Source organism: Oncorhynchus masou, chromosome 9 (genome assembly GCF_036934945.1).
Source record: "Oncorhynchus masou masou isolate Uvic2021 chromosome 9, UVic_Omas_1.1, whole genome shotgun sequence".
NCBI lineage: Eukaryota > Metazoa > Chordata > Actinopteri > Salmoniformes > Salmonidae > Oncorhynchus > Oncorhynchus masou.
This window is the reverse complement of record NC_088220.1, coordinates 57,834,276-57,859,831: the sequence shown is the minus strand read 5'-3', so window position 1 is coordinate 57,859,831 and position 25,556 is coordinate 57,834,276. Positions and strand designations below refer to the sequence as shown.

General features: G+C 42.4%; 1 protein-coding gene across 1 annotated transcript; it reads right to left on the bottom strand.

The window, feature by feature from the left end:
* Positions 1–161: 161 nt before the first annotated feature.
* LOC135546321 (alpha-2-macroglobulin-like) lies at positions 162–22,259 on the bottom strand. The gene is made up of 36 exons (XM_064974655.1): positions 22,050–22,259; positions 18,904–19,087; positions 18,208–18,364; positions 18,004–18,056; positions 17,730–17,750; positions 17,410–17,578; positions 17,212–17,296; positions 16,916–17,030; positions 16,706–16,814; positions 16,514–16,623; positions 16,141–16,308; positions 15,745–15,981; positions 15,393–15,456; positions 14,998–15,143; positions 13,625–13,774; positions 12,844–13,065; positions 12,515–12,590; positions 12,074–12,197; positions 11,680–11,905; positions 9,741–9,867; positions 9,125–9,246; positions 8,578–8,629; positions 8,349–8,432; positions 7,909–8,085; positions 7,461–7,542; positions 7,048–7,204; positions 6,393–6,467; positions 4,453–4,618; positions 4,178–4,374; positions 3,754–3,969; positions 3,430–3,548; positions 2,895–2,985; positions 2,605–2,673; positions 2,290–2,395; positions 516–559; positions 162–391 (listed from the first exon to the last, which is right to left on the bottom strand). The coding sequence occupies exons 1-36, from the start codon at positions 22,130–22,132 to the stop codon at positions 371–373; spliced, it is 4,404 nt and encodes a 1,467-aa protein (XP_064830727.1). The 5' UTR covers positions 22,133–22,259; the 3' UTR covers positions 162–370.
* Between the last annotated feature and the right edge of the window lie 3,297 nt (positions 22,260–25,556).

Sequence of the window (25,556 nt, the reverse complement as noted above, 5' to 3'; positions counted from 1 at the left end):
GTCTAATGGCCAAGACAGTAAACCTCCCCGTAGAACATAGCTCCCATCTGACACACCATATGTTGACTGTACACTTTCATGTATGGATTCTCAATTCAGATCTATTAAAACAGACTCTAACATTTGGTTTGAATCCATAGCATGGTTTTATTAACATTACAATTACAATCACTTTAATAGCAGGATTACAACAGAAGTCGAGGTAAAATCTTAAGCCCAGCTGTTCACTTAATGTTAAACAGATCACAAGTTGGTCAATGTGTAACCAGGAACTGTAAGCACCAAATAGAACCCCTCCATTTTATGAGCTCTTCCTAAATAGGAAAGCAATTGGCTGAGCCCAGGTCCAGTCAGCTTGATCGGCTGTCTGTCACACTTCATTGACGATCACCTGTGAAAATGACAATCAATAGAATATTCCCTGCTTTGCCTAGGATTTTACTCCCTATAAAAAAAACAGCTTAACTGACAAATTTCAGTTTGAAATTAAAGTATTAGAAATGTTTGTTATGTACCTTCTCTGCACACGGGGAGCTGTATTCACTCACAGCTTCATCACCTGAGAACAGAAAAGAGGAACGCAGAGGTCAGTTCCTTTATAATGATAATTAATTCCCACTGCAGGGGTGAACTAATGGGCCCATACTGGTGATGTCTTGTTTCCTTTCAATGAACCGGAGTTATGTACGTAACCTTGACACGTATGCCAGTGGCAAATATTTCAGAGAATGGGGTGGTTTGGAAACTGGTATTCCATTAGACAAAAAACAAATAAAAGCATCCCTTTGTTTATCAAAGATTAGTAAGAGTTAACACTTTCCTATGCTTCTGGAATGGTCGTTAATACACTAACAGCTTACATACAGACAGCGTGAATGCGCCGGAGGCATGAGGACTGCAGATGTGGCCAAGGTAATAAATTGCAATGTCCGTACTGTGAGACGCCTAAGACAGGACGGACAGCTGATCATCCTCGTAGTGGCAGACCACGTGTAACACCTGCACAGGATGGCAACAACTGCCCAAGTTACACCAGGAATGCACAATCCCTCCACTGCTCAGACTGTCCGTAATTGGCTGGACTGAAGTCTTGTAGACCTGTATTTAAGGCAGGTTGTCAGACATCACCGGCAACAACGTCGCCTATGGGCGCAAACCATCACTGGACCAGCCAGGACAGGCAAAAAGTGCTCTTCACTGACGAGTAGCGGTTCTGTCTCACCAGGGGTGATGGTCAGATTCGTGTTTATCGTCGAAAGCAGGGTTACGCCGAGACCTGTACTCTTGCGCAGGAGAGAGTTGGCGGGTCCGTCGTGGTCTGGGGCGGTGCGTCACAGCAGTGGACATGCCTGCAATGACAAGCTCTCAACAACGCTGTGCGTTACAGGGAAGACATCCTCCCTCATGTGGTACCCTTCCTGCGGGCTCATCTTAGCATGACAATACCACCAACCATACTGTTCGTTCTGTGCGTGTTCTGCCATGGCCAGTGAAGAGCCAGGATCTCAATCCTATTGAGCACGTCTGGGACCTGTTGGATCGGAGGGCGAGGGCCATTCCCACCAGAAGTGTCCGGGAACTTGCAGGTGCCTTGGTGGAGTAACATGTCTTAGTTGTATGAACATGTTAAGTTCACTGAAAACAAATGCAGTTGACAGTGAGGACTTTTTTTTGCTGAGTTTATATTACATCATAGTGCATTTCTAGTAAAAGCTAACAAGTTGACACTTATGGTCTAATCCAAGGGGTGTCACTCATTTAATGGAGGGCCTTGTCTGCTGGATTTAGTTTCTCTCTCAATTAAGTCGTAGACAACCAGGTGAGGGGACTTCCTTACTAATTTCATCCCCCTCCTCTCCCCTGGAACTATTGCTGCAAATGAGAATGTGTTCAGTCAACTTACCTGGTAAAATAACAAATAAATAGGTCACCTTAATTCAAACATTTACAAGGGCGGAGCAAAAACTCCCACTCGGCCATCTGGAATGGGTTTGACACACGGTATAATATCTAGTTGAGTGTTACTCTTTTTCCATTTGAGAAAGAGTATCAGTTTATGATAAAACATTGTGCTCCCCAAGGGTTCTGCGAATGAAATCACTTAAGGTTGCAGAATTACAGGAAACTTAAATACCCTGGTATTCCATAAATCCTGATTGAGGATAAAGGATATCCTGCTTATTCTCCCTTTTCTGTGAATCCTCCAGTCGGGATTTTGGGAAAACCACGTCATTTATTTAAAGTTCTTGGCAACCCTACACATTTCACTGTGTTAGATGGAATTCTTACTTGTCTGGTAGTAGTCATACACTTTCACCACAGCTGGTTTCAGATTCCTCACAGGCACATCCTCCTCTATGGCCAGGCTGTACGTCTTCGTTTCCTTCTGCTTGAGCTGGAAGAAAAGGAATAATACATTTGACATTGCAGTTCAATGTTATAGATTCACATAGTGTTACTGTGGAAAACTTCCACTACAGTCTTTGATGTTACTGTTCAAGTCAAATCCAGTGTGTAGATGCAAATGAGACCACATCCAACTAGGTTCTGTAACCGATAAAGACAGCCCCGTTTAGATGCAACATTCATTATTCATGTTCCTACCCCATCTAGGTAGATGATGACATGTCCTTCCTCCAGGTCAACACGTTTGACAGTGGGGTCATTTTTCAACTGGAAGAACAGAACACAAGACTGTGTCATAGACAGTTCAACTTATACGTTCAAAGGACAACTAGTGACATTACAATTAGAACAGACGCCATTATCATGTTATACATCAACTAATCCTCAAGGGGATTATACTTAGGGCCAGGAGTGTTCCCTAAACTGGGAAAACTCCTGGCCCTGATTAAAGGGTGTTCCCCTCAACTGAGGTTCTCTTATTGACTCACAGGCCCGAGGGAGGTCTTGTCCAGGACGAAGCCGGAGAGAAGCTTGACATTGATGATCACCATGTTGGTCTCCTCTCGCCGACCATTGTACCTGTCAGTCAGAGTCAGATGAAGGATGGATATTATCTTAAAGGGCAAAAATGCAGGAATCGCTCCGCCATTTCCTGATTGCTAAAATTCTACTAGTTAGCTTAAGTTTGTGACAAACAAGAAAACCAACCATTGTACATTCTAAACCGCTTTGAAATATATTTTCAGTAACCAAACATTTTTTATTTTATGCTGTTCAAAAGTAAGACGCAAAAACGATACTAAAGAATGGGAATCAAAAAAATAGCGCACATAGAACAGATCTAACACTTAGACTTGCTGTCAATAAGGATGACAGATCTATAACTCATATTTCTACATGAATTTGGTCAGGTCGCCCAAAAAGTTAGTGCAGCTTTAAAGCTGCACTTAAAATGTATATACACACTGGTGGTTGTCATTATTTTCAGCTGCTATTTCGAGGGTAAAAGGAAAACCACTGTACCTGACAGCCACAGACACGATCAGAGATTTCTTGGTGCCGTCACATTTCCCAAGCGTCTTTGTTGAGATGTTGAAAGCAGAGAAGTCTGGAGGAGGGGGAATATTGTAGTGCATGGCGATCTGAAAAGACAGACGATACTACTGAGATGCATGAAATCAACACACAGTTCAATGAACAGTAGCACACATGCATTTCCATTAATGCTGAAATCCTAGGGTTGAAACGTTAGTTTTTGTGCAACAGTGTGCTCTAATGAACACAAACCAGATACTCAGTACATGCAGTACTGAGAGGCAGCGAAGGGAAAAACAACTGGAGCCTGACCTGCACAAACACGCAGCTTTTGCCCTGTGCCTTGATGTTGTAGTCCCCAGGGACCTCCCTCAGCTGCTCCTCCTGATAGAGCAGCCTGTTGTTCTGATTCACAGTAAACTTCATCTTCAGGCCGCCGGCCGAGCTCACACTGACTGTACTAGCGCCCTCTGGACTGAAGGTGGCAGCACCGTACTTGGCCAGGGCCTGCAGTGCTACCACTGTGTCCTGGTGACAGGGGGGGGGGAAATCAAATTCAGCACAACAATTCAAGGAAATCCATGTGTTGTGAAATGATTGTAAAGGCTTTAATACAAATGTCCAATTTGCTACATTTCATATTCAAATAAAGATTTGGTGTGATCCATGTACTAACAGTAGGATCTATTGGCAGAGTTGCTAGAGTGAATAAATGTCTACCAGACCAATAGAGTACCTGTGTGGAGGCGAATCCTCCATAGGGGTTCTGCTGCTGGGCCAGCCATCGGACGATGCCAGTGGAGTATTCCAGCCCAAAGCCTGGCATGGTGGGACCGGAGAGCAGCGCCAGCAGCACATAGGATGTCATCTCCACCTCCAGAGAGTCTGTCTTCGTCCCAGAAGCCTCTGCTCTCTCCCAGTGACGGTTGCCACCTGTGGGAATTTTCATTGTCAGTTTCCCAGCAGTCAGAAAGGTAGAGACAGGCATTTTCACAAAGAGACAAGACATACCGGAGGTAGCAGCTATCTTGTCCAGGTGGGTGATGAGCTTGGCCCTCATGTCCTGGTTTTGGGCCAGGGTGAAGGTGTAAGATAGCAGGGCCATGGTGTAGGTGTTCTCCAGCTTGTCAGACACTGCTGCCTTCAGACACATCAGACTCTTCTCCACCATGGGGTCCTGCACACCCACAGACAACAGGATTATGTTTATTAGGCACCAAACAGAGGAACACTGATTGAAATGAGGGAATATCTGGACCAATAGAAATGGGTTGTCCATTGCGCTCCCTAATGAATACAACGCAGCCCTTTTATCACGTTTTTAATACGGGTATGTGTACTGAATGTTAGCAATATAAATAAACTAACTAGTGAATATACTGTGTACAGTGAGCTTGAGAGGCTCTGCAGAGAAGAATTGGACAACATATATTATGGATTTTCTCCCATTCTTCTCTGCAGATCCTCTCAAGCGCTGTCAGTTTGGTTGGGGAGTGTTGCTGCACAGCTATTTTCAGGTCTCTCCAGAGGCAAAACAGTCAGCGGTCCTGAGCGCTCTGGAGCAGGTTTTCATCAAGGAACTCTGTACTTGGGGTGGCAGGGTAGCCTAGTGGTTAGAGCGTTGGACTAGTAACCGGAAGGTTGCGAGTTCAAACCCTCGAGCTGACAAGGTACAAATCTGTCGTTCTGCCCCTGAACAGGCAGTTAACCCACTGTTCCCAGGCCGTCATTGAAAATAAGAATGTATTCTTAACTGACTTGCCTGGTTAAATAAAGGTAAAATTAAAAACTTTGCTCCAGTCATCTTTGCCTCGATCCTGACTAGTCTCCCAGTCCCTGCTACTGAAAAACACCCCCACAGCATGCTGCCACCACCATGCCATGCTTCACCGTAGAGATGTTGCCAGGTTTCCTCCTGACATGGCCCTTCGTATTCATGCCAAAGAGTTCAATCAGACCAGAGAATCTTGTTTCTCATGGTCTTAGAGTCTTTTCACAAACCCCAAGTGGGCTGTTATCTGCCTTTTACTGAGGAGTGGCTTCCATCTGGACACTCGACCAATCAGACCTTTATGGTAGAGTGCTGCAGAGATGGGAGAACCTTCCAGAAGGACAACCATCTCCACAGAGGAACTCCAGAAATCTGTCAGACTGACCATCAGGTTCTTGGTCACCTCTGACCAAGGCCCTTCTCCCCCGATTTCTCAGTTTGGCTAGGCGGCCAGCTCTAGGAAGAGTCTTTGTGGTTCCAAACTTTTTCAATTTAAGAATGATGGCAGCCACTGTTCTTGGGGAGCTTCAATGCTACAGAAATGTGTTGGTACCCTTCCCCAGATCTGTGCCTTGACACAATCTGTCTCGGAGCTCAATGGACAATTCCATCAACCTCACGGCATGGTTTTTGCTCTGGCATGCACTGTCAACTGTGGGATATATATAACACACAGGTGTGCACCTTTCCAAATCAAGTCCAATCAATTTAATTTACCACAAGTGGACTCCAATCAACTTGTATAAACACCTCAAGGATGATCAATGGAAACAGGATGCACCTGAGCTCAACCTCAAGTCTCATTGCAGAAGATCTGAATACTTGTGTAAATAAGGAATCTGTTTTTTTATTTTCAATACATTTGCAAACATTTCTACAAACCCGTTTTTGCTTTGTCATTATGGTGTATTGTGTGAGGATTTTGAAAATGTTAAGGCTAATGTAACAATTCTGAATACTTTTCCAGAAGGAACTGTATATTGGGATGTTTAACAAATTAGAATATATGGCAAGTGAGGCGTTGTCGTCTTATTTAGAATTGTGTGAAGTAGTTGGACGGCTAAGCAGAAATATCCACTTGGGCCGTTCATGTTTTGATAAAAGCACCAAATGTGCCCTTGTTATTCAATAAGATTTTTTTTTTTTTAAATACTTCGATATGAAAGAGGTGATAACTCACAGAAGTGTTGCCATCCAGCTCCAGCAGTGCAGCGGTGATGTAGGCAGTGAGTGACACTTGATCCCCAACCCCTCCCTATGACAACAAAGGATGCCAGTAAACTTCATACAGTACTCCAAGGTGTTAGTTTCAAAGTCACATTGATATCAACTGATATCAGGTAAAAACGTTGCACTGTTTAAAACATTCACATGATAATGATGCACAAAGATAAAGACCAGGGGGCAAAAAAACTACTGTTTAGGAGATGCACAAAAGCTGTTGGGACTAGTCAGACTGAGGTCCCTTAAGGGAGGTGGTGTGTTCTCAGGACTGGCTAAAACATGCTTGGGATTCTTGTTGTGCTCAGTTGTGCTCCTTTGGGGCACACGTGGGGTTCTAAGGTCCTCCTGAACAGTACATTTTGCTACAAGTCAGTGCAATATGAAGTATGTAAAGTATTCATATTTGATGTTAGACTATGTATTATTATCAAGTCGTTTGTTTGTTCGTCATCTAGGATTTTATGCAGACTCCACCATTGCGCTCTAAATAGAAGGGGACACTTGCACCAGAACCTCCTGCTGAATCTCTGCCCATAACATCACCTTCTCACATTTGGTGGCAGCAGTATAATACTCCTCTTATTACCCACTGAGCTCCGACTCCCCTTTACCTTCATGCCGTTATGGAACAGTTTCCCCACTGACGCGATGCAGCCATCCGTCTGCTGGTGACTGGCCAACCAGGCCTTGGCCTGGGCAATGTGGGCGGGGTCCACAAAGATGTAGGGCTTGGCCCCTCCAAAGGACTTCAGCACAAAGGAGGTGAGCCTGAGTGGACAGGTCAGATGTCGTGAGCCTTGCCTAAACTATGGATCGTAGACTCTAGGTAACAGAAGCTAGTAGCCATACTGTATGTGCTGAAGCCAACTATATTTGCGATAGCACATACTAGTATGGATTTGAGACCATGACATCCTTGATAACATACTGCAACCCCCTATAATCTAATGTCATTTTCATGAAGAGAAGTAAATTGAGGAATAATCTAAGAGAAGGTATTAGGACTGTGGACAATTGAACTGACCACGTGTTTCCAGACTCATCGCTCTTCCCAAAGGCACTGTAGGAGCCATCGTCATGCTTGTAGTTGAGCTCTCTCTGGTAGCCTGCAACACAAATGGCCAAGTGAACAAAGACACTCCTTCTAGGGACTTGTACTGTATGTGGAAGGTGACGTTAACTGGTTCAGAGCCAAATATAAAGAACAGGTTGTTGCTAGTCAGAGGTGAGACACAGGACCAGACAGCTTATTTAAAAAGTACAAGACTTACTGCAAATTATATTGTCATATCCCAGGGCATGCTATGTGTACCATTAAACATTTCATTAACAGTTGCAGTCCATGTCACCAGGGTTGTGTCCAGTAAGAAGATTGGAATTTTTAGGCTGTAACTGAACAGGTCTGATAATAATTGCTTGGTTTTCGTTGCAACACATGTTGTGCCTTACTGAACTGGATCCAGCTCACTCACCACTGTCTAGGAAGCCCGTGGCCCTGGTCTGGATCTCCATGGTGAGCTGCCTGGTGCTTTGCAGGTAGTTGAGGATGTAGATGTTGGGAGCAAAAAGCACCATGTTCTGCTCTCCACAGCCATAGGGCATCTGCAACAGGCTGTCCAGGTTCTTCATGGCCCGACCCATCAGGTCACCTGGTGAAAGAGACCAACCATTGAGACAATCGCAGTGGATAGTCAACCAGCAGAGCCCCATTTCTTACCCTAACCATAAAATAACCAATGCTTATCCTGATCCTCACCCATAACCTTAAGGCAATCAGAGCTGCAGGTAGAACATCCACATCCATGAATAGAGGAATGAAACAGCCTTGCCTACACTTCATCTGCACCAAAATGGAAAACATATCCTGAAAATGTTATAAAACAATTAGGTCTGAAAGATGGAGAATTCTCACCCAGTACTGAGAGGGAGGCCTTGGCAGAGCCCTCCACAAACACCTTAGGCAGCTTCAGAGAGATGTCCTTCTCCACTGGGCCCTCTGGTGACGCGAGACAGATAAACGAGACTTGAGAACCGTTTTAACCAATTAAAAAGTATCTGTCATCTAAACCCCAAGTGCACATCAACTTAATCATCGGGGTAATTATGAGAACTGATATGACTGATAGACATCAGGAGATTACCTGCAGGGCAGAGCAGAGCGTTGTGGCTGACCGTCTCCTGGGTTCCCTCAGCCTGATAGCGGGAAAGGGAAACGGCACCAAAATAAATGTACATTTCTTTATTAAAAAAGTCTCACGACAACGCGAGTTAATTCTACCATAGAATTTATATGGTAACCACTTAAAGGTACATTTCACTCCAAAATCAACGTTTTAGACCTGAAACGTAGACCAATGTTAAGCTAAGTCTACATCCCAGACTGTCTGTTGTGTAGGTCCAGCTATACAGCTTAATCTAAAATGTAAAAGATATGCACCAAGTAATTATGTCTTAAAACATACACATTTTCAATTAATTGCGCATGGGCCGGAGTCTTACTGCATTTGGGCTTGAAACACCAAACCATGTTTGTCTCCTCGCATCAAAATATGCAACATAAAATAGCAGGGGGTATATATATATATTCTACTGTATTCACCCTCACCCTAGTGTTACTGAAAACCCAGATCTCTTTTTAATTAATGTGGGAGAAAAACAGTGGACTTGCTATACAGGACAGACACTCACCTCCACCAGCAGTGTTTGCACAACGGTGTCAATGCGTCCCTTCTCTGGCACCGTGGCCACCTCGTTGCCGCAGAGCTTCTCAGTTCTCAATGCCTCGGCGCTCACTTTCACACTCACCTCCCCTATAGTTCAGGCCAGGGAGACATTAACATTCCAGTCTAGACCAGTCACACATGAACCTGTCCCTCCATCAGCTTGCTCCCTTTTACCCACTCCACCTCCAGCCTCATGTACCCTGGCTCAACTGTTCCCTCCCTCCATTTCTCTGGCAACCCCTGAGGGAGATCTTTCAGCATGTCATATTCAAGGAATTTGTGTATCAGATAAACTTCAACAACGTAAATTTCAGTCTAACGAGAGCTGTGTGAAGTCAACAACCCTGTCTTACAGGAGCATCACTGCTTCCAAATCACTCCCTACCCCCCTGGCCCTAACCCTTCACTATTTGAAAGGTGTGGATGGGTTTAAGCAGTATAGTGGAGCTTCTACCATATTTCTAACACCTTACAGCTCTGCAAACATCGAAGGGTTAGGGGGTAAGGGTCTAGGTGTAGGGAGTACATGGAGTCTATTGCAAGAGCCTTGTGATAGATTGACAGAGGACTGTATGGCTCACCTAGAGCAGTAGGAGTAACGATCCACTTGAAGGTCCTGCTCTCTTCAGCACACAGACACAGTGTGTACTGGCAGCCTTCACATGGCCTGGCTTTGAACTGGTTCGACTCAGCTAGAGTCACCTTCACCTAGGAGAAACACATGGGGTCAATTGCAACTTTACTAGATTTCTCAAAAACGTCAGAGCGTCTATAGATTGTCGGCAACAGGCAGCTCATGGGCCAAAACCAGCCCGTGAGTGATTTGTTCCCCCAAAGTTTAGCAAAAATAACTAATTCAAGGGTTTCTTTATATTGTCTACATTGTAGAATAGTGACGACATCATAACTATGACATAACCAAAAAAATAACTGTAAAACTATATTTAGATTCTGCAAAGTAACCACCCTTTGCCCTGATGACAGCTTTGCACACTCTTGGCATTCTCTCAACCAGCTTCACGAGTAACACTTTTCCAACAGTCTTGAAGGAGTTCCCACATATGCTGAGCACTTGTTGGCTGCTTTTCCTTCACTCTGCGGTCCAACACATCCCAATTGGGTTGAGTTTAGGTGATTGTGGAGGCTAGGTCATATGATGCAGCACACCATTGCTCTTCTTGCTCAAACAGCCTGGAGGTGTGTTTTGAGTCATTGTCCAGTTGCACTAAGTGCAAAACAAATGGGATGGCATATCGCTGCAGAATGCTGTGGTAGCCATGTTGGTTAAGCGTGCCTTAAATTGTAAATAAATTACAGACAGTGTCACCAGCAAAGCACCCCCACACCATCACACCTCCATGCTTCACGGTGGGAACCACATGCGGAGATCCGTTCACCTACTCTGCGTATCACAAAGACATGGCGGTTGGAACCAAGCATCTCAAATTTGGACTCTGACCAAAGGACAGATTTCTACTGGTCTAATAGCAATTGCTTGTTTTTCTTGGTCAAGTCTCTTATTGGTGTCCTTTAGTAGTGGTTTCTTTGCAGCAATTTGACCATGAAGGCCTGATTCATGCAGTCTCCTCTGAACAGGTGATGTTGAGATGTCTTACTTGAACTCTGAAGCTTTATTTGGGCTGCAATTCCTGAGGCTGGTAACTAATACACTTATCTTCTGCAGCAGAGGTAAGTCTGGGTCTTCCCTTCCTGTGGCGGTCCTCGTGAGAGACAGTTATCATAGCGCTTGATCGTTTTTGCAACTGCACTTGAAGAAACTTTCAATGTTCTTGACATTTGACAGTTTTGACTGACCTTCATGTCTTAAAGGAATGACACTTGTTTCTCATTGCTTATTTGAGCTGTTCTTGCCATAATATGGACTTGGTCTTTTCACCAAATAGGGCCCTCTTCTGTATACCACAACACAATTGATTGGCTCAAATGCATTATAGAGGAAAGAAATTTCACAAATTAACAAGGCACACCTGGTAATTGAAATGCATTCCAGGTGACTACCTCATGAAGCTGGTTGAGAGAAAGCCAAGAGTATGCAAAGCTGTCAAGGCAACAGGTGGCTACTTTGAAGAATCTCAAATACAAAATCTATTTTGATTTGTTTAACATTTTGTTACTCCATGTGTTACTCTCAAGTTGAGTTGTCATCACTATTATACAATGTACAATTTTGTAAAAAAAAAAAAAAAAAAGAATTTAGGTGTCCAAACTTTTGATTGATACCGTTCAAAAGTTGGGTCAATTAGAAATGTCCTTGTTTTTGAAAGAGCACATTTTGTCAATTAAAATATCAAATTGAGCAGCAATACAGTGTAGACATTTATAACATTAACAATTACTATTGTAGCTGGAAACGGCAGATTTTTTTAATGGAATCTCTACATCAGCCCATTACCAGCAAACATCACTCCTGTGTTCCAATGGCACGTTGCCTACCCCTGGTCTACCCAAATGAAGTGGGACTGGAGAGGTAAAGAAAGAGACAACCCTGGGAGGGCTTACCGTGATACACTTGGAGAGGTAGTTGAACACTGTGGCCTTGAGTGTGAACATCTCCCCCCGGATGACAGAGTAGGGCAGCGTCAGGCTCACAAAGAAGGGTTGGAAGGCAGTGAGGCCAGTGTTGGGAGCCAGGCCGAAACCCACTGGGGAAGTACAGAACGCCCCTGCAGCCCACTTAGTGATGGTGTCTGGGACAGTCTTCTCAACATTCACTTTTCCTGTACGTCTGGTCGTGGTGAAAAGGGCGCAATAAAAACAATGTATATTATCAGAACACATAACACGGTCAATTCAATAGCGGACTTGGTGATTATTAGTAGGCATGGTCAGCCCAGCACCCCATGGAAAGGAATGTGTGTTGGACTACAAATTAGGCGTCTGTCAGAAAGCTTACCCCACAGGAACCAGGTCCCAGATCCAGGTCTCAGGGAAGTACGTGCGGACGGTCTCCTTAGGCCCGTCAGTGGCGCCAGAGGTTGGTGCACCCTTCTCATTTGGCATCATGTTCATGGGACGAGCTGTAAATAGAAACAAATCCTTCATTAGGTTGAGACTAGGAAGGTTTATACATTAGCATATCAAATACAGATTTGCAGGCGTTTTGGCAGGTGCAGCGAAATGCTGGCATTACTAGCTCCAACAATACAAATAAAAGATTAAGAACAAACAATCCAAGTAGATATTAGAGTGGGAATATAAATGGTCTGTGTAGACAGAATATAATTTGGAAAAGGTATAGTAGCTATATTAGGATGAGCCATGTTGAGAACAAAGTATTATCATACACAGTATATAAACAGAATGAGGTGACCAGCATTCAATGACTATACAATACCTTCCATTGGAAAGACTGTGTTGCAGTGGTAAGGTTTTTTCACGTCAGAGTTGGTCAGGATCTTGATTCCAACTTCCTAAAATGAAAAGTATAAGCAATAGAACAGTCAGTGTAAAGGCCATATCATACCTGCATTTCAGTTTTGCTCAATTATGTGGGTATTGGTTGAATCAATTTAAAACCAAACATCTTTTTATTTATTTCTGAAAACTCACTTCATAGACAGCATTCTATTTTAATTAATTCAGTGTCTACTTTACAAAGACGCCATTTTAGCCTGAGTCTTTCATATACATTTTCAAAAACAGAAACTTATTTGAGTCTCATACTTTAAAGATGCTGTAGACATCGTTTTTGTCGTCGCTGGGGCCAAACCTGAATGAGCGTCTCCCCCAATCAGGTACAACCAACTCGTCGACCAATTTTGGTACAGGTGGAAGGGGCATAATCATCGCCTCTTCAAATCTTGGAGGATATGGAAGGCATGGGTTGGGGTCTTCTACCATGTATGAATATCCAGACAACTTCTGAACAGGCAGCTGACTGAAGACCTGCAGAGAGGGAAGTAATATACTTCTAGTAATACTGACTTAATATCCCGCAGCATCTTGACAGTCAGAGCGTGGTCGGTGCATGGTCAGTTCATGGTCAGAGCGTGGTCGGTGCATGGTCACAGGTTATAGGGTCAGTACATAGTTAGGACAATGTTAGTGCATAAGATAACACCTGGGTTAAATGCATATAGCCAATACTTGATCTGCACTCGATTTAGTGGTACAACAGAACCAACTAAATAGTCCCACAAGTTGAAAATTTTAAACTTTAATTATCAGACAGTGGTTTAGACATGGTTAGAGGAACCTGAAAATGAGCCCAATCCCATCTTGAAAAACACAGGTGCACAAAAACAATGCCAAAGGTGATGTGTGTGTGATCATGGTTAGGCTTCAGCTTAGTGTGGTGAGTCAATGGTTAGTAAGTGAATGCGATGGGCTGTGTCTTGTCCCAAATGGCCCCCTATATATAGTGCACTGACCACAATGAGGCCCTGGTTAAAAGTAGTGCACTACATAGGGAACCATTTGGGATGCAGAACCATGGAGAACGTACAGAGTCTAGGCTGAGCTCCCGTTCAGGCTGCAGCAGCAGCACACTCTGGTCGATGGCCCTGAGAGAACACAGAGACCCTGGGTGGGCCTGGAGGCTCAGAGAGGTCTTCTCCCCTGGCAACTCCTGGAGGGACGAGAACTTCAGGGACACCTGGAGAGGAGAAAAGGAAGAGACATCACAGCTATGTTTAAATATATCTATACTAGCATACATGTCTAACGCATTGGTTCATTCCAAGTATAGTAGCATACTGGTACAGAGCCCATAACATAATGTTAGTACTGTGTAGAGCAGGGGTCTCCAACAGCTCGATCACAAGCTACCAGCAGGTCGTAGGTCACCTAGGAGTAGCTTCTGAAAGTACATGCAATTCTCACGTGTTCTACAGCAAACTATCAAACACCGTAAGCTCTCAGATACCATCTAAATCAACGCAACATTGACATCCCAGCCCTGGTTAGCCACTATTGGCTTAAAAAGCCAAACCTAACCATGTCTGCCAACTTATTTCCATTAATATTACCCCATTCAGTCTGTGCAGTGTGCATGTTAGCCTATCACTGTGTAGCCAGTTGTGAACCATATTGTGGGTTGGCAGAAATATTTTCCCCTCCAAGAAAATCCATTAAAATGTTAACTGCATAGTAGGCTGACCTGGCAGAAGTATATCATGAGTAAGTGTATCTGTGGGGTAGCGCAGCAAAAGCCTCAGCTTAGATATGCATACTTTTTCAGCACGCTACTCCTCCTACACCGTTTAATCTAGACACGCAGTTCAAACTAAAACGTGCAAAATGGTCTCACTCAAGTTAATTGTACACAACTTTATGTTCTGACTGGAAAGAGCAGGTTAGGAATAGCTTCTACCAATAAAAATAATTAGCTGTTTGTCAGAGTTCAGAATGACAAAAAAAAAAAGTGGCATGCTGAGGTCTACTAACAGAGCCATTGCTGTGGGTACTCACCAAACAGAGGGCAAAATAATAAGGGTGACCACAATTACTGATCACAACCACACAAATATTGACCACAACTGCTTACCAGATCCATTGACCACAACCACACAGCTAGTTATCACTCAACTGCTGGCCACAACTACATATCTTCCGACCATTCATCTTCTGACCTCAACCACACAACACCCGGTGACCAAAACCACTGACTTTCATCTACACCACTACTGAGCACGCAACAACTGACCTCTGACCACATATAGACAGAAACAGACCCAACGAATGTGATGATCCAAAAGGTGCAGTTGAAGGATTTCATATCATAGTCTGATGCAAAGTCATTCTGGAAATTGACCGTAGTGCACGTAGCCCCGATAGATCACATTTCATGTAGCTGGTGAAAGACGCAGAGTTGCCTACCTTATTTTTAAGGCAGAGGTGAATGGGGAAGTCTTGGCTGTCTGCTACAACCTCCCCATCAGGCAACACGGTGTACACCACTACCTGGGCAAAAGGGGTCAGCTCAGGTATCCGCTGCAGCGAGAGCATCAGCTGCCCTTGGTTAACTGAAAGAGATGGCCATTAGCTCACCATAAGCCACCAATACAGACATAGGCTAGTCACTGAACACTTTGAAATATACTGTGCAGTAAGAGCTTGTATTGAAGATGTAATCTGGATGATTGAATCCTGTCATAACAGCTTTTGATCCCATGCCAGTTTAATTAGGCATGTTCTCTAATCAAGTGGGGTTCTGAGAAGTACTAAAGAAAAAGTCAGGAAGCAGTCGGAGAATCCAAGACCACTTTATTTACCTTTTCTTTCTTTAATGGTCACAGGAAGACGGCCGTGCTGCCGAATGCTGCCTCTAGATATAACCTGGGACATAAGAGACAGACAGGTGGCAGCATCAACATTAATAACCAGAGAGTTACTGGCCAAAACCTGGAGATCTGCTAGCAAATATATTACTAAAGAGATATATTACTGTATCAGCTAAGGTGAAATATTCAACTGGAAGTCAAGTACTGTATAGTTTTCCCAAGCCATTAAAATATTTCCAGACAAAACACAATCAAATACTGAAGTAAAATATCCCAAATCTTGTGGTGGAATCAATTAAAAATATATATATATATTTTGAGTGAAACATCCCTTTAATCTTACCAGATAGAAAAAGTCCAGGGTCGTCTGTCCCTTTTTCAGCTCCACCCCTTGGATGATGTAGTGAGCAAGAACAATACCGTCCTTCTCACAGGAGAACTTCCCTTCGCCCTGCATTATCTTCACAAAGCTCTTGCTCTTAGAATAAAATTCTCTTACGAAGTGGTAATCGGATGAATATTCTGGTCTACGCACACCCTGCTCGTACGGATAATCCTTCTCAACCTTTTGATAACGAGCCTGGTTCAAGAAACACAGAAAATATATGAAAAATAAACTATTGTAGTAACCTTGGAGAAAACACTTGGAGAAATTGATCAGTCAGAACAAACTGAATATTTACAGTAAATAATATATGATTAAATATTCAGAGGAAAACATGAGTGAGTGACCACTGACCGACAGAGAGACAGAATCAGAACTCCATAGAGAAGTGTCTAGAGAGAAGGAAGCAATGCCCTTGCTGTCTGTGGTGAGAGTCCAGTTTTCAGATTCGCCACTGTTTTGTAGGAAGAGATACACAGGCTCATTGGGAACGGGACTAGAGTCGGGACCGGTCACCTTGATCTGAAAACACAGGACAGGATGACTGCAGACATCCAATATACTACATGTACGCTCCCATTGCATACAAGACATCAAAAGCCTAGTTTAGATGCGCCAAATTACATGTTAACATTTATCTCCACTTCATATTCAAATCCATTTTTCTGAGTAAACCATTTTCTGCAGTGTTATTAAAAAGGTATTTGTTAATATAGTTTGTCCTCACCTTCCCCTCGTATGCAATTCCTGGTTTATATGCTTGGGGCACGTCCTCAAAACGAACAGTTACGATGACATTGGTGAAGCTTGCCTTGCCACTACCTTTAAGGATGACCCCTGGAGAGAACATAGGCAAGGGTCAGAGGTTAACAGTTCAGCATGTAAACACCTCTACGTTCAAGATAAGGTTCTCTCCTACCAGTTCCATATTCTTCCAGCTCAGTCTCCACTTCGAAGTCCCCAAAAGATTCACGTAGACGGAACCGGGTCAAGTCGATCATTTGGGTTGCACAACCAGTTTTGTCAGTCTAGGATGAATGAGTAGTTGTAGGTCAGCTTAGCTCAGCTACAAAAACCTTTTTTCCACAGTGTTCTTCAAAGAATTTGTCGTAACAATAAAAACACTTACTTTGATAAGATACACCTCGCAGATATTACTAGAGTCAAATAACCAGTAATATTGAACGGCAATTCTGCAAACTTTTGCAGTGACAGACCCCACCACTGGTTTTCCATAAGTGTATCTACAAATAAAGTCACCAGAAGACAGACAATTAACTGTTCCAAAAAAGTAGAAACAGCTTTGAACATGAGCAAGTATCAAACATGGGACAGTCTCTAAAGTAGTCAATGCAACACACAAATTAAGGCTTAATATTCTGTCCATAAAGTGTCCCAGTTTACATTATCATCTTATGCACTTACTTTCCACAAACTCTCAGTGTTGCTTGCTTGTCCAGAATAGTGATTGTTTGGGGTAGATAGACTTTGACCTCATATTTGGGTAAAACTGTAAAAAATACATGTTATTTCCTCATTGTCTATTAAACTACACCAAAAACATGGAATCACCATGTAAAAACAATATAATCTGATTTTTTTATCCCATGCCAATTTCCTCACCATATTCTTTGATGTCAAAGGTTTGGGAAGTTTGCTCTCCCTTCTCATTCCATGCAGTGATGATGTAACTTCCTTGCGTTGCCTCTGCGGACATGGGGTGGGACAGGTCCAGAATTCCACTCACTGTTGACTGGTTCAACCACTGAGCAATGCGGTTGGAGTTTGGGTCCTGTATACAGATTCATAATAGGTTGAAGGTAGGTATTTTTGTTATTGAGACAGGCATTGTATAAAATCATGCCACAGTACATATTGGCAGGTAACATTTTTTATATACAGCTTTGGTTTTTAGTTGCAATGGATTTTAAAATTGGTCTCACCTGAAGCTCCACTGTTAGATACTAGAAGAGAGAAAAACATTCAGCATTTAGCCCCAAAACCTCCAACTTATTATTTCCCCAAAATTGTTTTTACCATAAGCCTAAAGGGAACTACTATCGTGTAAAAAAAAAATCACGACTTCCCAAAACAGTTTCTACAGTACAGGCATCTTTATCTACAGAGTTACAGTAGAGCGCAAATAAACTCTGACCACATTTGCCGAGCCAGCTACACAGTCTGTCTGACCCAGACAATACTGAAAGAGTAACTTACCATCTGATTGAATGACAAGAAACTGGCATCCAGCGAGACGATTCGGAACTTGACTGGAAAAGCGGTAGAAACATTTGTCTATATATGTGTATAGTATATCCATCCTCCATTTCAGGAATGACCTTTCCTCAAGCTTACGGCCTCACAAATATACTGTAAAGTACACAGACATTTCAGTGTTCAGCAAAGATAGTATCCAACTACCTGTCTGTCCAGGTTTGTAGACTGGTTTGTCGGTCTGGAAAATGGTGAGGAATCTTTTAGGCTTGATAAGGATCTTGGTCTTTTTACTCATCTCATCCTTCCTCCCCTTGATGCTGACATGGACAGTGGCCACACTGTCAGTCTTCACTGGGGGTACCTACAATATGAAGAACAGAAGAATGGAAGCTTGGTAGAACTTCTACAATCCTCTAGCCCTTAACCAAAGTATGGCTCTCTGACTGAGTGGCTTGAGAACAGAGGGCTTTTTGTTAAGTGGTAGATGTATTAATCATACTATGCTGAGGTTAACTGCTATTGCCTTTCATAGGTTGGATCATTTTCCATACAACACCCAGCCTGTAATCCAAGTTGAATTCCACAAAACATGATTGACTACTCAGAATAAAATAATGAAGTGTTGAATGAATGTGCATAGCTAGCTTGAGTCTAGTAAGAATTGTGTTCTTTAGATGATGGTAGAGGATGACCAGTACTAGTTTCCATAGTATTATAGAAGATCCTGATATATAGCGCATCACATCGTTGTGGAACTTTGCCGTTAGAAATGTCATACATAGAGCTGGCATGATTCCTTAACCCACATGACAGAGAGGCATGTCGGTTCTACATGAAATATTTATATCAGAGCGGTCCACAACGTTGTAGCCTGCTGAACACAGCACAGTTACAGCTGACCTGGAAGGAGATGCAGCGATAGAAGTCCTGTGTTACGTCTTCCTCCAGTAGAATGGTGCCGCTGCCACCCTCCATTTCCAGCGACACAGTCAACAACAGAGGCTCTGTGGCTTGGTGGACCTGAGCACAAAGTTTCTCTGTGGTCCCTCCTACCACCTCTGAGCTGACCGTCACCAGGTAAATCCTAAAAGGGGAAAGAGTCAGCATGAATGCAGCTGTGGTAATAATACTTAAGTGGCAGTGTACTCAAACAGCTCTTTAGTTCCTTTGTACCCTACTGATTTTTTAAAGTTGGGGACAAAAATGACCTTATTTGTCTCTGGCTATGTGCCCCACTCAGTCCAATGGAGGGCACAATTGATTCTGTTTTGAGAGTGTAGGAATGGATACCAATGAGTTGTTTTCATGGACTGTCAACCATGTGTTGGGGATGATTAAACAGAGGGGAAGTGAAGGAAATCAGACCAAAAGGGGGACGTGTTTCCACATCTAAGATGCACATACAGTGCATTCGTATTCAGACCCCTTGACTTTTCACATTTCTTTACTTTGGCCTTATACTAAAATGGCTTAAATAAACGTTTTCCCGCAATATAATTGAATTTACCACAGGTAGATGCCAATCACGTTGTAGAAACATCAAGGATTATCAATGGAAACAGGATACACTTGAGCGCAATTGCAAGTAATTTATTAATTTAACCAGGCATGTCAGTGAAGAACAAATTCTTATTTACAATGACGGCCTACCGGGGAACAGTTGAGTGGCCCAACCAGAGCCCTAACTTGAGCCCAATCGATATCAAAGGAAAGACCTGAAAATCGCTGTGAAGAGATGCTCCCCATCCAACCTGAAAGAGCTTGAGAGGATCTGCAGAGAAGACTGGGAGAAACTCCCCAAATACAGGTATGCCAAGCTTGTAGTGTCATACCCAAGAAGACACGAGGCTGTAATCATGGCCAAAGGTGCTTCAACAAAGTACTGAGTACAGGGTCTGAATACTTACAGTTGAAGTCAGAAGTTTACATACATCTTAAAGCATTTGTTTAACTCAGTTTCACAATTCCTGACATTTAATCCTAGTAAACATTCCCCGTCTTAGGTCAGTTGATCACCACTATATAATAATAGTAGAGTGATTAATTTCAGCTTTTATTTCTTTCGTCACATTTCCAGTGGGTCAGAAGTATACATACACTCAATTAGTATTTGGTAGCATTGCCTGGCAATTGTTGAACTTGGGGCAAATGTTATTAGGTAGCCTTCCACAATAAGTTGGTTGAATTTTGGCCCATTCCTCCCGACAGAGCTGGTGTAACTGTGTCAGGTTTGTAGGCCTCCTTGCTCGCACATGCTTTTTCCAGTTCTGCCAACAAATTTTCTATAGGAAAATGAGGTCAGAGCTTTGTGATGGCCACTCCAATACCTTGACTTTGTTGTCCTTAAGCCATTTTGCAACAACTTTGGAAGTATGCTTGGGGTCATTGTCCATTTGGAAGACACATTTGCGACCAAGCTTGAACTTCCCAACTGATGTCTTGAGATGTCGCTTCAATATATCCACATCATTTCCCTACCTCATGATCCCAGCTATTTTGTGAAGTGTACCAGTACCTCCTGCCTCAAAGCACCCCCACAACATGCTGCCACCCCCGTGCCTTGTGGTTGGATTGGTGTTCTTCAGCTTGCAAGCCTCCCCCTTTTTCCTCCAAACATAACGATGGTCATTATGGCCAAACAGTTCTATTTTTGTTTCAGCAAACCAGAGGACATTTCTCCAAAAAGTACAATCTTTGTCCCCATGTGCAGTTGCAAACCGTAGTCTGGCTTTATGGTGGTTTTGGAGCAGTGGCTTCTTCCTTGCTGAGCGGCCTTTCAGGTTATGTCGATATGGGACTCGTTTTACTGTGGATATACTTTTTTACCCGTTTCCTCCAGCATCTTCACAAGGTATTTTGCTGTTGTTCTGGGATTGATTTGCACTTTTCGCACCAAAATACATTCATGTCTAGGAGACAGAACGCATCTCCTTACTGAGCGGTATGACGGCTGTGTGGTCCCATGGTGTTTATACTTGTTCATCTGTACGAACAATAGTACACGTGGCACCTTCAGGCATTTGGAAATTACTCTCAAGGATAAAACAGACTTGTGGAGGTCTACAATTTATTGGTCTTGGCTGTTTTCTTTTGATTTTCCCATGATGTCAAGCAAAGAGGCACAGAGTTTTAAGGTAGGCCTTCAAATTTTCCACAGGTACACCTCCAATTGACTCAAATTATGTCAATTAGCCTATCAGAAGCCTCTAAAGCCATGACATCATTTTCTAGAATTTTCCAAGCTGTCAACTTTATTTAAACTTCTGAAGCACTGGAATTATGATATGGTGAATTATAAGTGAAATAATGTCTGTAAACAATTGTTGGATAAATTACTTGTGTCAGGCACAAAGTAGATGTCCTAACCAACTTGCCAAAACTATAGTTTGTTAACAAGAAATATGTGGAGTGGTTGAAACACTTATGTTGCTGTCATTAACTTGGTTTATGTAAACTTCAACTGTATGTAACATGTGAGCGTTCTCTTTAATACATTTGCAAACATAGAAACAAAAAAAAGGGTTTGCTGTGTCTTTATGGGGTACTGTGTCTAGATTTGATTTAATAAAAAATATCATTTTAGAATAAGGCTGTAACTTAACATTCGTTAAAAGTCAAGGGGTCTGAATACACTGTATAACAGCTATCACAAGTAGGATTTTTCAACCCAAAAATCTATAGTTCAATTTGCCAGCATGTCTCATAACAAATGAAAAGCCTCACATGCAGAGAGATAGAGGTACTGTATGTATAACAGTGATGTCCTGTGGCCTTAGCACGATCTTTTTTTGTATTATTCACAAATAGAGACAATCGCAAGCATCTATTCAGTTGTCAGTGCAGTGAGCATAGAAAATACTGTTTTATATTTAATATGTTTATAACTAAAATATTTATCGTTTAGGTTGGCTATTCTACACCTGCATAGCGTATAATTAATTCCTACATTTGAAGTCTGTTGCATCCAGCCAGACATGTAAATAAAAATAGATGATTGTGTGTTTAATCTACTGCTTTCTACATCAAATGTTTTTTAGTGTACTTACGATTCGAAGGTGCTCGATGTCGCGGTTTGAATAATCACTGGTGTGATCAATACAAAGAAAAGTAAATTGAAAGCCATGGCCATAGCTTCGGTAAACAGCCCGTCTTCCTCCGCACTTCGTGATGCTCCCTCCTCTTCCTCGTCCAGGAAGATTGTCAGAGAAGTTGCACAAACGGTGCTATATATACCCAAATGCAGCCTCCCGTGTCACCCCCTTCCAAATAGTTTGGAACACTGCAGCCAGCTCCCGTTTCCTCGTAATTACCGCTGAAGTCGTCAACTTGTCACAGCCCCCGACCAATGGGATGGTCAGAATGATGATGAAATCAGCTTAGACTATTTTGGCCGGAACACCTGAGAGAAGAAATACCTATTTAGCCTGGCTAACCTGTCGATTTAGTCCACCTGTCAATTTAGCCATTATTCATGTGAAAAGCCACCATAGCCTACAGCTTTCTGCTTTGACTGATAAAATGCAACATATTAGCTAACCAACTTTACTTTACTATTGATATTTTTGACAACTTGTACTTTTACTTCACTACATTCCTAAAGGAAATTATATACTTTTTCTCCATATATTTTCCCTGACACCAAAAAATACAGGTTACAGTTTGAATGCTTAGCAGGACAGGAAAATGGTCTAATTCACACACTTATCAAGAGAAGATACCTGCTCATCCCCATACTGCCTCTGATATGGCGGACTCACTAAACACATGCTTCGTTTGTAAATGATGTCTGTAAATTTAAAAAACAAGACAATTATGCTGTCTGGTTCCATTTATACTTGTACTTTTACTTTTGATACTTAAGTATATTTTAGCAATTACATTTACTTTTGATAGTTAAGTATATTTAAAAACCAAATACTTTGAACCTTTTACTGTAGTATATTACTGATTTTTCACTTTACTATTCATTTTCTATAAAGGTATCTTTACTTTTACTCAAATATGACAACTGGGTACTTTTTCCACCACTGGTTATTCTAAACATTTGTTTCTGGGTGCTGAAATTAGTCACATGTCAATGTGAACAGTTGTTATGCCATTATAACGTGGATATCAGGCCCCATGTTCCCCCAGGAATGAAGAGGAGTAAGTTAATAATGTGGATATCATGGAGAGAGTTTTCCATAAGCCAACCATGGCTGATATAAATCATATGAAGATGGTGAAACAATGACATTTCCTAAAGAAAATATGTATGCTTGCTCGTCTTGAAGTATTATGATTTCGTTTAGTTTACTAGGATCCCCATTAGCTGCTGCACATGCAGTAGCCACTCTTACTGGGATCCACAAAAAATACAGTCACATCTGAAAGGTATTAGCACCCTTGATAAAGATGAACAAAAATGACTGTATAAAATAAATAATAAACACTGAGCTATAATGTATGCTCAATTCTTTTCTGAGAAAAATATTTACTTTAACAGGTATTGTTTTTGAAATCTTAAAAAGATAGGTGTGGCCAGTCCTTGCAACCATGGCTCTGTGTATGGATGCAGAGAAGTTCTCAACTAGTCGCAGCCTTCTGACCAAAATACTCCCAGGCAAAAACATGTTTTTACACATGTTGGCAGTAACACTTGAGAGAAGAAATACCTGTTTAGCCTGGCTAACCTGTTGATTTAGCCCACCTATCGATTTAGACATTAGCCATGAAAAAGCCACCATAGCCTACTGCTATGTGCTTGGATGGATAAAATGCAACATATTAGCTCACCAATAGCATATTTATTTCCCATTGTGTGAGCAGGAAATGTCCTTTTCTAGTTTCACTATCTTCATATTATTTATATCAGCCATGGTTGGCCTATGCAAAACTCTCTCCATGATATCCACATTACTGACTAATTTAACAGTAAACCGAGTGGATCAATATACAACAACAAGTGTAATTTCATACTCCTCTTGAAAGGATTTCAGTGTAGTGGTTTTCTGATGAAATAGGTCTGAAAAGGTCCTGATTCCTAGAGTATGCCAAAGATTAAAGTTGGCATCCCTCAGGGCTTTTGGCATGTCTGGGTTGCCTACTATAGGTGAGTGAGAACATATTTGGGAGGAAATGCCCAGGTATTTCTGACAGTCCCTCCACGCTAGTAGGGTGCTGTAAATCACAAAGGTTTTGGCTATGTTGCCCACTTCACTAAAGTTATTAATGAATATAATTGAGCTTAAGGGCAATGAACCACAGGATTGGGCTTCTATCTGAATCCACATTGACTCTTGTCTGTTTGTGATCCATGTTAGCATGTTGTGGATTTGGGCAGATCAGTAGTACAATTGAAGGGAGGGAAGGGCAAGACCACCCTTAGATTCAGGTTTCGATAGAGTGGAAAACTTGATCCAAGGTTTTTTATTGCCCCATATAAATTTGGTGATGCTTTGGTTAGTTGTTTTGAAAAAGGAAACTGGGAGATAGCATGGGAGCATCTGAAATAAGTAGTTCAGTCTAGGGAGGACGCTCATACGGATGACATTAATTCTTCCTACTAAGCTAATTGGTAGGAAGATCCAGGTTTGGAGATCGTTCTTGATTCGATCCAGGAGTGGAAGATAATTTTCCTTGAAAAGGCTATTCAGATCTGGTGTTATGAAGATCCTGAGGTATTGAAACCCCTGTGTTTTCCATTGGAAAGGACATAGTGTCTTCATAGAGCTGGTGAGTGTAATATTGAGAGGGCAGACAGTGGATTTGTTAAAATTGATCTTATAACCTGACAACTTGCCATACTGAGCAATTGTGTCTAAAATGAGAGGGAGGGATTTCTCAGGGTTGGATATGAAGAGCAAGACATCATCCGCGTAAAGCGAAATCTTGTGCTGCAGGCCGCCTGCAGAAACACCCCTAATACTTGGATTGCTCCTTATCAGCTCTGCCAGAGGCTCCGCCCCCAACAAGTAGAGCAGGGGGGACAGCGAGCACCCTTGTCTTGTGCCCCGTTCCAGAGGGAATCTGTTAGAGTTCAGTCCATTGGTAGTCACCATGGCATTTGGATGAGAGTATAGTGATTTGATCCATTTAATACAATTTGGGCCCATATTGAACTTTTCTAAGACTGAAAACAGAAAGCTCAATTTGGTAATTATTTTATAGTCGAAATCCAACAAGCTTATGGGCCGGAAGGACGAGCAGGATAGGGGGTCCTTGTCCTTTTTTAGCAACACTGTAATGCGAGCTGTGTGCATTGAGTCTGGGAGAACTCAGTTTTTGCAAAAATCCTCCAGCATTGGCATGAAGACAGTTCTGAGCTGGGGCCAAAAAGTTTTGTAGAACTCTCTGGGGAATCCATCTGGGCCTGGGGACTTATTAGGTGGCATGGAGGTAATTGCCTCCAGGATCTCCTCAGGATTGAAGGGGGAAATGAGATCTTCTTGGTCAGTCTCTGATAGTTTAGGTAGCGAGATTCTCTCTATGAAAGAGTGTTCTGCCTCCGTGTGTTTTCTCTCAGAGGTATATAGTTTGCAGTAAAAATCATGAAAAGTTAAATTGATCTTTTT

Coding starts and splice junctions, on each gene's coding strand:
- LOC135546321 (XM_064974655.1), bottom strand. CDS start 22,132: ATGGCCATGGCTTTCAATTTACTTTTCTTTGTATTGATCACACCAGTG. Junction 16,309..16,513: donor GAATTGCATACGAGGGGAAG/GTGAGGACAAAC, acceptor CTGTGTTTTCAG/ATCAAGGTGACCGGTCCCGA. Junction 8,433..8,577: donor CGCTCTGCTCTGCCCTGCAG/GTAATCTCCTGA, acceptor TCGCGTCACCAG/AGGGCCCAGTGGAGAAGGAC.